The sequence below is a fragment of the Ctenopharyngodon idella genome, chromosome 9, assembly GCF_019924925.1.
Source record: "Ctenopharyngodon idella isolate HZGC_01 chromosome 9, HZGC01, whole genome shotgun sequence".
NCBI lineage: Eukaryota > Metazoa > Chordata > Actinopteri > Cypriniformes > Xenocyprididae > Ctenopharyngodon > Ctenopharyngodon idella.
Genome location: NC_067228.1, coordinates 5,941,996 through 5,954,675, shown reverse-complemented (window position 1 = coordinate 5,954,675; position 12,680 = coordinate 5,941,996). Strand labels below are relative to the sequence as shown.

The 12,680-nt window shown below is 35.6% G+C and overlaps 1 protein-coding gene across 4 annotated transcripts in view; it reads right to left on the bottom strand.

Annotated features, from left to right (window-relative positions):
• The window catches only part of hdac4 (histone deacetylase 4), a 236,345-nt gene that overhangs the window by 69,717 nt on the left and 153,948 nt on the right, over positions 1–12,680 (bottom strand). For all 4 annotated transcript variants that reach the window (XM_051904805.1, XM_051904806.1, XM_051904808.1 and 1 more), the window contains 5 exons: positions 7,317–7,445; positions 6,992–7,104; positions 5,377–5,493; positions 4,889–5,099; positions 2,650–2,843 (listed from right to left, as the gene is read on the bottom strand). In XM_051904805.1, coding sequence (XP_051760765.1) covers positions 2,650–2,843; positions 4,889–5,099; positions 5,377–5,493; positions 6,992–7,104; positions 7,317–7,445 — 764 coding nt within the window. The remainder of the gene's footprint in view (positions 1–2,649; positions 2,844–4,888; positions 5,100–5,376; positions 5,494–6,991; positions 7,105–7,316; positions 7,446–12,680) is intronic.

Sequence of the window (12,680 nt, the reverse complement as noted above, 5' to 3'; positions counted from 1 at the left end):
CGACATGGCAAATTTGATAAAAGCTATATTTAAATTGCACAAATGAGATTCAGAACTAGTGTGTAGGGGACGATTTTTTAAATTTCGGTCTGTTTCTTATACTATTATATGGCTTCAGAATTGAAAATGTATGGACTATTAGGTTAACAAGTTTATGGACTATTTAAGTTTAACATATTTTACCATGTTTAAATCCATTACGCAGATTTTTTCCCTAAATACATTGTGTAAAATGCGAAAATTAAGGCCACAGATTTCATGCACTGGACCTAGAGCTACAAGATTAATTGTAAAAAGATTGTGATCTTGATTCAAACATCCCCGTGATCTTATTTTTAAATTATGATTTTCCTGTTTCTGTGTTTGAGCCAGAGAAAGCAAGTGAACCACAGTATTGTTATTTTTGTGTTACAAATATCAAAATTATCGGTTGCACTTTATTTTACAGTACGTGCACTTACAGTGTACTTGCCTAAGAAAGTACTGGGTAATATATGGTAAGTACATAGGTTAAGGTTAGGTTTAGGGGTAGGTTCAGGTTTAGTACCTAGTTATTACCCAGTTATTACAATTACTACATAGGGAACAGGACTGTAATATAAAGTGCTACCAAATTATCACAGATGTAGCCTACTGAGACAAGCGTTTATAGTTTATAAACATGGAAGTCTAAGTTAGCGATCAAAAGAGAGCAAATCTCCTTTTAAAACTTGGCGCTTCAAATAAAGGTTGTATAGATTACATTGTTACGCCACTAGGTGGCGACAAGTGAGTTAAAAATGTATTTGACATTGAATGCTTCATTCAAAAGATTCGTTCAAAAACACTGATTTATCCATTGATTCATAGTTATGAGTGAGTCATTGAATCATTCATTCATTCATTCATTTTTTAAATAACTATTAAATTAAATATTTTTAAATCGACTGCAACAATTAATATTTTGTCCTCTAGTAAATAATTACAAGCTATTTTGTTTAGTTATCTGTACAGAATCGTGGGAGAATCATGATCTCTATTTGGGAAAAAAAAAAAAAAAAAAAAAAAAAATTGTGATTCTCATTTTATCCAGAATGGCGCAGCTCTAACTGGACCTACTTTGATATGCAGAAAACCACATGCACAGACTCACAGCATATGCCTTCTCACATCTCCAACGTGAACTTCTAAAACATAGGAATGGACTCAAATCTACAGTGTAAATACTTGGGAAGCATTAAATTCCTCTGACATCTGCTGAGCAAAGAGGCCTTATTCCCGGAAGCCCAGAGTGTAGCGCTGAGGTGATCCACACCCAGTGATCTCATTTGGACATGTTTGTGTGCAGGCATGGATTAACCCCATAACTAATCTATAATGCACATTTGCAGTGGTGGGTGGGGGGGAGAGCACAGGCATTAGAAACAAACCAAAAACCCTGTAGGATAATGAGCCAACACTAGTAATCTTCCACAGACTTCACCACACACTCCATGAGCAAACACGAGGAGGAATAAAACAGGGCGGTTATAGAGCACAGCAAGAATTTTCCTCATTCATTCTTTTCCCATAGGGATTTAAAATCCTTCAATGAAAAGTTCATGAAGCAAATCAACAAACTCCATTCAAAACAACATTGCAAACTTTGTTCCGAAGCAAAGAATTATATGAAAAAATATATGATAATGCAGACATTTAGTTTATGAATGAATGAACTGCTCATCCCATCAAGCATTTTTATTAATACAAAAATAATACATATTTTAAATTTATTTGTAAAATACTTAGATATATACAATTATATTTGTAGCTTAAGCACGTAGGTAGATAAGCCATTTTCATTCACCATTTTCCAGCAAAACATTTTGTAAAGAAAATAAAATGTTTTGTAAAAAGTTTGGGGTCAGTTTATTAATTTTTTTTAATAAAGTAATACTTTTATTCAGCAAGGATGCATTAAATTGATCAAAAGTGAGTTTTATAATGTTACAAAATATTTCTATTTCTAATTAAATGATGTTCTTTCAAATTTTCTATTTAACAAATAATCCTGAAAAATAATGTATCACGGTTTCCACAAAAAATATTAAGCAGCACAACTGTTTTCAACATTAATAAAAAATAATAATATTAAATGTTTTTGAGCAACAAATCAGCATATTAGAATCATGTGACACTTAAGACTGGAGTAATGATGCCGAAAATTCAGCTTTGACATCACAGAAATAAATTACATTTTAAAATATAATCAAATCGAAAACAGTTATTTTAAACTGTAATAATATTTCACAATATTACAGTTTTTACTGTATTTTGGATCAAATAAATGTACCCTTGGGTGAGTATTAGAGACTTTTTTTTGGAAAATGTAAAGGAAAAACAAATCTTTGTTTAAAACTTCAAAAATATAAATCTTTTGAGGTGGGACCAGCAGACAAAATCATTACTTGAACCCCGTTTAATGTAATTAATTTCACAGAATTCTGCATTGCCTCAAAAATTCAGCACAGAAAATGTGATTCCATGCATAGATTCAGTCTGGGTCTGCTCATGACTGCAGTCCCACGTACACACAAACACACTAGCAGAGTGCTTCCGGTCTGACCATATAAGGAATGCACATCCTGCTGGTTGTCATGGTGATCAAGGGAGCTAAAGACAGTGCTGTACCTTGCTGATGTGAAGCTGCTGCTGTTGGAACTGTTGCTTGTGTTTTTCCAGGAACTGCTGGTGTTGCTGTTGAACCACCAGCTGCTGCAGCGCCTGGGCATTCTGGGGCAGGGGGGCCGACTGCGTGCGTCCGAGGGGCCGATGCTGCCGGAGCTTATGGATGGGATGGGACTGCAGGGGCACGCCACCCAGGCCTGGGGACACAACACATGGGCTTTGGGTTACACAGCAGATTCTAGTTAGCACTTAGCCCTGAATTAATTAACACCTCGTCTGCTTTTGCTCTCAGGGGGTTAAGTTTCCTGAATACACGACTGAAGATTTAAGCGCATCTCTGTCTCAGCTTTAGACGCATGCCCACGGATCGCTTGTGAAGCCTCTAATGCACACAAAACTGACAACATCCTCCTTAGAAGTAATCAAAAATGCAACTAAATGGACCAGAACACAGATCTTGAGATGTGTTTTTAAAATGTAATGATTTCAAACTTAACATGCTGTCCTAAATATGTGCAACTCATGGTGCAAAATGCAAAAAAAAAAAAACAAAAAAAAAAACAGCATATATATACAGTTTTTTTGCTTTTTTTTTTTTTGCATTTTTCCTAAATTACTATATATTACTATATATTATTACTATAATTACTATATTACTATTACTATAATTACTATATAATAATACATACTAATTTCATATAATCAATATACGAATATAATATTTAAATAAAATGAATAAAACATATACGTAAAACTGCAGTGTGCGTGTATGTGAAATTATTCCATATGAGTAATTCAATATAAAATATAGATAACATGATATAATTTACATAAAATACGATCATTTTATATAATAATAAAAATAAAATTATAGATAATATTAATTACTTTATAATACAAAAAAATTTCATATAATTATATAAAATATTTCAATAAAATTAATAAAATATAATATAAATATAATATACCTGATCACCAGAACAAAAGTTATTCAGTCAGAAAACTCTTTTTATTATTATTTTTTTTTATTTGCGTTATTGCCCCACTCTGCTTCACACACGCTTTCCATTGCTTCCAGGGACTTGACACTTCCTGTTTGTACACTTCCTGTACACTGGATTTGCCTGTCTCCCTGACAACAGTGGGCGGAGAAAAGGTTAGCTCTTTAACGTGATGGTCTATGATGGCAGAAGTCATTAGTTAGAATTGACTGCGCCAGTGAGGCGTCTCACTCTCTCATCCTCAGGATAAGTATTGACCTCCGCTTATTGCCAGCCTCCCTCTCCCGTCTCTTGTGAAGCCGTTCCTGGCACATCAGGAGGCTAATTAACACCGCCTATGACTAATTTGATTAAAATGAGCCTTCTTTAGTGCGTATCGGAGGAAATTGAATCCAATTTATAAAGGGCGCTGCATAACCTATGCTGGACTAATTACAACCAATAAATGCATGACATCCGCAGAGAGAACGGAGCGCGATGCATTATGATCCTGCGAGGCCTCGGGGCACCTGCCTGTTTGGAGGCCCCCCTTTGCTGCAATTTTGAGATATAATGTGCAAATAATGGGAAATTATGTCACAAATGGGAGAAATATTTGTGTATTATGAGAATCAACAAACCATGCGAATAATACATTTAAGCAATACAATACTCGCAAAGATTAATTATTAAATGAAACATTTTTCCCAAAATGGGAGCAGCGGTGTAAAGAGTGTCAGATGTGCCAATGTGAACTTTGCCTCAAAATGAAATGGACTTGCTGAAAAATGTCAAGTGGGACCAAACTTCCTTCCTTTCAAAGAAAATAAGAAATTTTCTTTACTGAAGAAGCAGATTCTGGAGAACTGCAACATTGCATATTTGCATTATATGCTTTTTCCCCTCCTTTTTCCTCTTTTGTTTGTGTTTAAAAAATAACAAACAAACAAATAAATCAAAATTAACACATTTTGAATATTAAACTTTACATGGCTGTTTAACGGGTATCTTTAAGAAAATGTGAATAATGACAAGTAAAATAAAACTTTGAAACATTATTGTGTTTTTATAAACAAATTGAAAATAAACAAAATGTTGAATATTAAACTTAACATGCTTGATTTACAGATATATAATATAATATATAATAATATAATATAATATAATATAATGCATACAACTTTTTTTCTTTTTCTTTTAACAGCTCACCCCACCTCAGCAGGTAAAAGGTGTCTTGGTAACATATTATGACTGAGACTGACCTGCGACCAGGGAGTTCTGTGCGGCTGACTGCTCCAGAAGCACCATATGCTGGAGGAGAGTGTTGTGTGCCGAGCCGCCATCCCGCTCTAAGCTGGAGGCAGCCAGGTAAGAAGGCAGGTGGGTTCCTGGCATGAATGGAGTGGTTATGGGTATTCCTGGCTGTAAGCCTGGCACTGCCATTCTGTCACCATCCTGCTGGCCAGATGCCATCTATGTGAAGAGAGAAAGAGAGAGAGAAAGAGATCATAAGCCAAAAAGAATCCAGGGCAAAGAAGAGAGAACATTCCCTCGTAAATAATTCTTGTGTGAGGATATATTGCTTGCGTCAGTAAGCTGTGGTCAGCCATTGTCTCTCAAAGGCTCTTTTTCAAATGCCACTGGTGCTGAAAAGCCACATGTGGCACCCTGATGGTCCAGACAGGGGCGCCTCTATGAGCGCACGCAAGCGGGCTGTCCCACTTACGGAGAAAAAGAAAGATGGACTCACGCTGGAAGGGCCGGTGGCTGGCAGGCCCAGGGTGATGTTGGGAAGGGAGGGCGATGTGTACAGAGACAGCTGGCTAACAGGACCCTCTCTGCCGGCGAGTCTGTGTGCCAAAGATGGCTGGAACGACACACACACACAAACATATGCACAGATAAATAAACCCCACCGATAAAAACAAACAGCTCTGTCTGGTCGCTCTCCGGACCCCTGCGGGACACGTCTACAAGAAGGAGACTGTCGACGTCTGAAAAACATGCATGGAAACAGCCAGGAAAATTGCAGAACACTTCCCAAAGCAACATGACAAGTGTGACCACCAATAAAACTGAGCTAAAACTCGGCAAAATGTAAAGTAAAGAGATTTAGTGGTCCATTTAAGAACACACCAATCAGCCGCAAGAGAGATGTCATGTGTTGCAGAAATGTCATACTTATTAAAGGCACAATGAAGCAAAATGCCTAAATTTATAAAAAATAAAAATAAAAAAAAAAATCCTTAAAGGGCTTTTATAAAACAGTGGCAAAGGTACCTGGGTGCATTATTTTATATAATAATGTTATTATAATTTATAGTTATTTTTTATTATGAATAAATCTATTTATAAAAACATTAAAAATCAAAACCATTCATTTATTATAATTTAATATATCATTATTATTAAATATTATAATTTGACAATGTTTGCCCTGATGCCAGAGACGTATCATTACACACACAATATATATATATATATATATATATATATATATATATATATATATATAAAATAATTATTATTCATAATGAATATGAAAAATATTTTAAAACTAGATATTACCAAATACATAACATAATTCTATACTGAGAATTATAATAAATACCAGGGATTCCTAAACATTTAATATATTTTAATTATATAAATATATATATATATATATATATATATATATATATATATATAGATAGTCAAACCAAAAATTATTCAGACATTTTTTTACTAGTGGGTGCAGGACACTATAGTTCATTTATGTAAGTGAAGATAGCAAAATAAAGTAAACATATTATACCCAAAAATTCTTCATACAGTGGACTACCAGTAAAATTTATCAAAATTTGGAACCAAAAATTATTCAGACACTTTGACCTGACCATGTTTTGTTATCTGACATAATCAAGATTAAGTTTTTAAACTCTGAGATCTTGTCATATTTTATTACCATTTTTTATTTTTTTTAAATATAGCGAATAAATTGTATTAATGAATGAAATGTTCAAGGTGTCTGAATACATTTTGGTTTGACTGTATATATATATTTTACAATAATAAAACAACACATTAGCATGTTCACAGTTCACTGATAGTCACATGACCTGCAGGTAAACAAATAAAATGTTTCATTTTTTGATTGTATTTATTTTAAAATGATTTATTTTAATTTTACATATTTCATTAGCATTTCATCAACCCACGAACCCCCTGGCAAACCCCAGTTTGGGAAACTCTGATATATACCATTACCGTGATAAAACCATAAAAATACATGCTACCGTGATCTTAGCCAATTGTGGTCATAGCTTCATCACCCAAAAAGTCAGAGCCATACTACTGCTGGTGAAGTATGCAGTGCACTGTACCTCCATTGAACTGTTGGAGATTGATCCAGCGATGCCGTTCTCATTGGTAATGTTGTTTGAACTGTTGTTGGGTGAACTTGGACCAGAACCAGGAGCACTGCTACATGCCGATTCTGAGAGAAAATGGGCGGAAAAAAACGTGATTCATTTGGTGTCAGTCAAGAATGCACGGATGTTGGAATCATGGCCTAGCAGTCAGGTCATTGAGCTGTGGTGTGCATGCAGGAGACACTAGTTACACACCATTCTGCCAATCATTTTTTTGACATTTCTCTACTTTCCCTATGAATAAAATATGAACTATGTTCAAGATGGATGCTCTCACCTGCCATGTCCAGAGAACGTTTCTTCGCAGTGGTGACCGGCCCATCCTTCCTCCGAAGCAGCGGGCTACTCCTGCGCTCCGTAACTTTCTGCTTCAGCCTGGATCGTAGCTTCAGGTTGGGTTCAGATGCTGACGAGAGAAGGAAAGGAGACAGTCATTAAATTAAAGCAAGAACAGGACAGATATTTAATTTTTAAATAGTGTAGCAGGATGTGTTTAGGATAGAGCTGTGTGACATTACAACTAAATAGACTTAAGCTTTGCTCCAAAACTGCCTTTTTGTCTACTGCATACTTTCCCTTTTTATTTATTTTTTCTATTTAATTATAATTCATAATGCATTCAATACTGAAAAGTAGTTAAACATTGATTATTTTACCCAGTACTTGTGTACAATATATTTTATGCTTCCTGCTTATGTAGAGTTTTTCAATTCAGTCATTGGTTTGGATGGATGGATGGATGGATGGATGGCAATTCATTCAAAACTAAAAAATCCTGATTCTCCAGTGAGAAAGATTTTTCGTCTTAAGCAGTGAAAAGATTGCTTTAGGACTGATTCTGTGAAATCCAACTGTTAAGTAAGCAAGAAGTTTGAAACTAGCTTGACCTGACCCAAGCAACTAATTAATTAATTCTTATAAAAGAGGCTATCTCGGGTCACTCATTATGTTTGTGAATTCAGATTCCCATTGAAAAACAATGGCGCAAACCAGCATTTGAACAACTTCCAGCTTGGCACAGCAACTTGCCCAAAAGTTTAATCAAGTCCGTCAAAGTGTAAATGCTGCAAATGAATACCCTCGGTTCAGAGTGATTTCAGTTAAACAGTTTGCAAACACATGCTCTTGAAGTGCGACGTAGCGTGTCAGAACAGGCCTGCCACTAAGGTGGCGCACAGGCCTGGCCAGCAATTACCAAAATGAAAGTTCACCGCGAGGGTCATGCCTACTTGAAGCTGTCGTGGCACGGACGTTTTCTCCCATTAGCCACTGCTGACATTTTCACCTGCTCACATACTCCAACAAAGACCTCTCGATCCCTCTCTTGCCCTAATTGTGCTCTGACGCTTGATCCTTGCTTCGTTTGTGACCTTGTGTCAAAACGTACATGGCCCAAAAACGAGAGCACGCAAAGTTCATTAGGAACAATGCAGGCCTGGCCACTGTAAGGTGGACTCAATAGTCATTTAGAACAGAATCTCAAGCACCCTTTGCCATCTCCTGACACTAACAAAAGCTATAAATGAACCTGTCAAAGTGTTCAAATCATGCACACAGATTTGCCTTGGGTGTTGAGGGGCATGTTTTTCCAGCCATTAAAAAGAATATAGAATATTGCAAAAAAGTTTTTTTTCTTACCCCATTTAATATCCCAAGTATTTAAGCATAAACTTAATTTTTTGTAAACATTTATGCTTAAAACAGGAAAAAATTTAAATGGGTTAAGAAAATTAAACTAAACTCTCTCTCTATATATATCTGGGTAACACTTACATCAAATGTTATACAATATAATATTAGTTAAAGTGCCGCTATTATGGATTTTTAAAAAAGTACCTTTCACGCAGTGTGTAATGTACAGTCAAACCAAAAATTATTCAGACATTTTTTATATTTTTGATATATTTTTACTAGTGGGTACAGGTATAGTTCAATTATGTAAGTGAGGATAGCAAAATAAACTGTGACATATTATACCCAAAAATTCTTCATACAGTGGACTACCAGTAAAACTGATACAAATTTAGAACCAAAAATTATTCAGACACTTTGACCTGACCATGTTTTGCTTAAATGTTATCTGACATAATTATTTATTTATTTTTTTCTGACAGTTTAACTCTGAGATCTTGTCATATTTTATTACCATTTTTTAAAACTATAGTGAATAAACTGTATTAATGAATGAAATGTTCAAGGTGTCTGAATAAATTTTGGTTTGACTGTAGCTGTATGTGGATGTAAACAGACTGCAAAGTTGTAAAGCTGAAAGTGCATTATAAATAAAGTTGTCTCTTAAAAGAAAGAGTCGACTCTGAACTGTGTAAACAAGTCGTTTGTGATTCGAATCCCATTTCTGGGTTCACACATCACAATTTAACACATTTGCATAATGCCCGCATACATTCTGCGTGGACAATTAAAGTTGCAACATCTCATGGTGAACGTCAAACTGATTAGCGTATCCAACTCAATAATAAAAACTGATAAACGTCCAACTCAAGTCGTCCTTGCGATGGGTTGATTAACTAATTCTTCCAATATTTCATCATCGGACTCGCACTTGGATTGATATAGTAAAATCGACGCCATTGTTACTGTCTTTACAGTGTGTACAATCGCTGAGCTTTAGGAAGCCTCTGGAGCTGAATCAGTTATGGTAATGGGTGTTTGTTTCCGACTTGCGTTGTAAGCGGTAGACCAATCACAACAGACTGGGCCGATGGGCCAATCAGAGCCAAGCAGGCTCATGGAAAGGAGGGATTTAGAGAGACTGATTCATCCAACGAGTCGTTTGAGAATCATTGAAAAATGTGGTGATGTGCAATGAATATTATAAGAAAATTAAAGAGTTTTTTGACCTTTGATGCATGTAAACCTGTTGTACGAGACCTCCTAAACAGAATTAGAAACCTTTTAATTAGCGTAATAGGGGCACTTTAATGCAATAGCAAGACGTCTGATTATTCTGATTATAAATTTTTGTATATGAAGTGCTGCATTGACTGCTACTGGGTTCAAAAACTAATGCAGGTGATGTTGAACTTTTAATGATGCTTATAAAAGTTAATAGGGCAATGTTTCCGCATTATATCACAGAACAGAAATAAACCTAAGACTGAATGTTCATCTTAGAAATACCAACATTAATGTGATTAACACACAGAGCACTAACATATTCCAGTAATAGTGTAAAACAAATGATACTGAAAATAGGCATGGTGCTACTTGCATGCAGCAGCACATATTCTGCACATTTTGGTGTTAAATGTTGGCTAAAACACATTTGTAACATTTGTTACTTCCTATGGTTTGTAATGAATTGTAACACATTGATACGGGTGGATTCAAATGAATGATCAATGTAAAAATGCCACTGGCACTAATAGGCAGATGTTGAGGAAACAAAGGTTCCATCACTTCTTCTCTCAAGAGCACTCTGTTCTGAAAAGTCAATCTTGTGGTTATACTTATCAAACTAGGTAGATATGAGGATGGCACTTCTGGTAAGTGGTAGGAACATTCCCAGACATCTATGTTAAAAAAAAGCTGGGCATGCTGCCATTAATGCCCTGCATTAGCAAAAGTGGAGAAACAGGAACAGTAATAAAGACAGGAGTAAATTTAACATGAGCCCTGTCCATCTTATGCCATCTGGCATATAATAAAAAGTAGAAACAAAACAATTACAAAACTTTTCACAGCAAGTGAGCAAATGAGCATCACCACAAAGCTAGATTCAATTTTGTTGCGCATTTGAATTAAGATTAAAAACCCAACAGCTATTGATCTAAAAACCGAGTGAATGATGAAACAAACATTGCACTCAACTACATCTCAAGCTATACAGCTTCAGTTTGACCACTTGATGAATTGTAATAGTTTTAACATGAAATATAGGCCATAGCAGGCAGCTGTAAAGGGAATGGATGAGCTCTCTCACTGGCAGCGAAGAGGACTCGAGGCCCTTGACTCTCACCTGCCTCTTGTAAAAACTGTTGAGATGGCAGAACCGTGCGCGAGTGTGTCTGTTCCAGCGCTGTTCCAGAACTCTGACACGTCTGCTGCAGTAGCCCATGATATTTGCTGATGCTACACACTCGCACACGTCTGCTTCAAACTCAACTCTTGAAGGGTGACGGTGACCCTACCGGGCAGTTTGATAATGCCGGACAGGTTTAAAACAATTTTCACAAAGTGAAAGATCAACATCAAGGTTGTAACTTGAGTTTAAAGTCACCATGAAATCAAAATCGACAAGTCTTGTTTTTTTATTATGGAATATTACAATATTTAATATAAATGATTTATCCGTGCACATCCTTTTTTAAATTTATGTCCTCATAATCTTTAATCAAATTAACTTCCCCTCCCTCTTGTAGTGACATCTCTTCTCTGATGACGCGTTTACTGGTGCGAGGGCGGGACAACCTGTCACTCACGTGAGAACGATCAATAGCAAACCACAACCATCCAATCAATTCCCAATGGACAAAATCAAGTCCCGCACTACATTTTTTTTTGTTCGATAATCCATTTCACTCGGTTATACGTCACAATAGAGAAGAAAAACGATCGCAACTTCTGTTTCATGCCAACTTTAACTATATAATGCAGAAAAAGCACTAGGGATGCAGATATTAAAATCGATAAGCCAATATTTCTTTTCATTTTATGGCCGATAAACAACAAATGGCCTACATAAAAAAAATCTACAATATTTTGTAAATTAAAAATAAGACCTAAGATCAATTGTTTCAAATTCCACAAGCTAATTTAGGCCTAAAAATTATAAATCTTTGAGATTTGCTAAAGATTAATTTAAAAAAAAAAAAAAAAAAAAAAAAAAAAAAAACTCATTTAAAGTTTTCAGCAAGTTTTCGATGACAACAAATGTAACCTACAGAAAAGGCAAAAATAGGCAAAATGACCTTACATAATTAAATATCCAATATTGGCTGACATATATACTGTATCAGATGATAATACATTAAAAAGATGAACATCAGCCGATAATCAATATACTGTAGTATAAATATATATTTTTGCATCCCTAAAAAGTACTAGCTTCCTCTTGCACAGAAACTCTCTGGTATTTCAGCTTCTGTAGAGCAATGAGAAGGACCTCAGATCACATGCTAATGCATTAAATCTCAGAATATGAAATACGAGAGATGATTCTGAAGATACATTTTCGTGATGATGATGATGATGATTGCTGAAGAGAAGATCAGTCTGATAAGAGCGTGCAGGCAGTGTCTTAGCTAGGACAAGTTGTCAACAGAGCCGACGGGAAATGACATGCAGAAGTCTTCACCCTACAGCTATTAAAAAAGCACTTAGATCCAGATAAGGGAAATGAGCTCTTAGGAGGCAAACAGAAGCTGTGTTGAGTGGACAGCATGTTCAGGGAGGGGCACGGATTCTCATTATCTGCAGCCAAGGCTGTTTTAAGTCTAAGCATTTTAAGTAGTCTAAGACAGGAGTTTTCAAACTTTTTGATGCCAAGACCCCCTAAACATGATCATTCCCTTGCAGGGGATCCCCCTTCCTAAAATATAAAAGGCAGATACATATTCACAGTTATACAGAACCATGTATGTTGTGTGATAAAAACGCTGCAAAAATATGTTGTAAATAG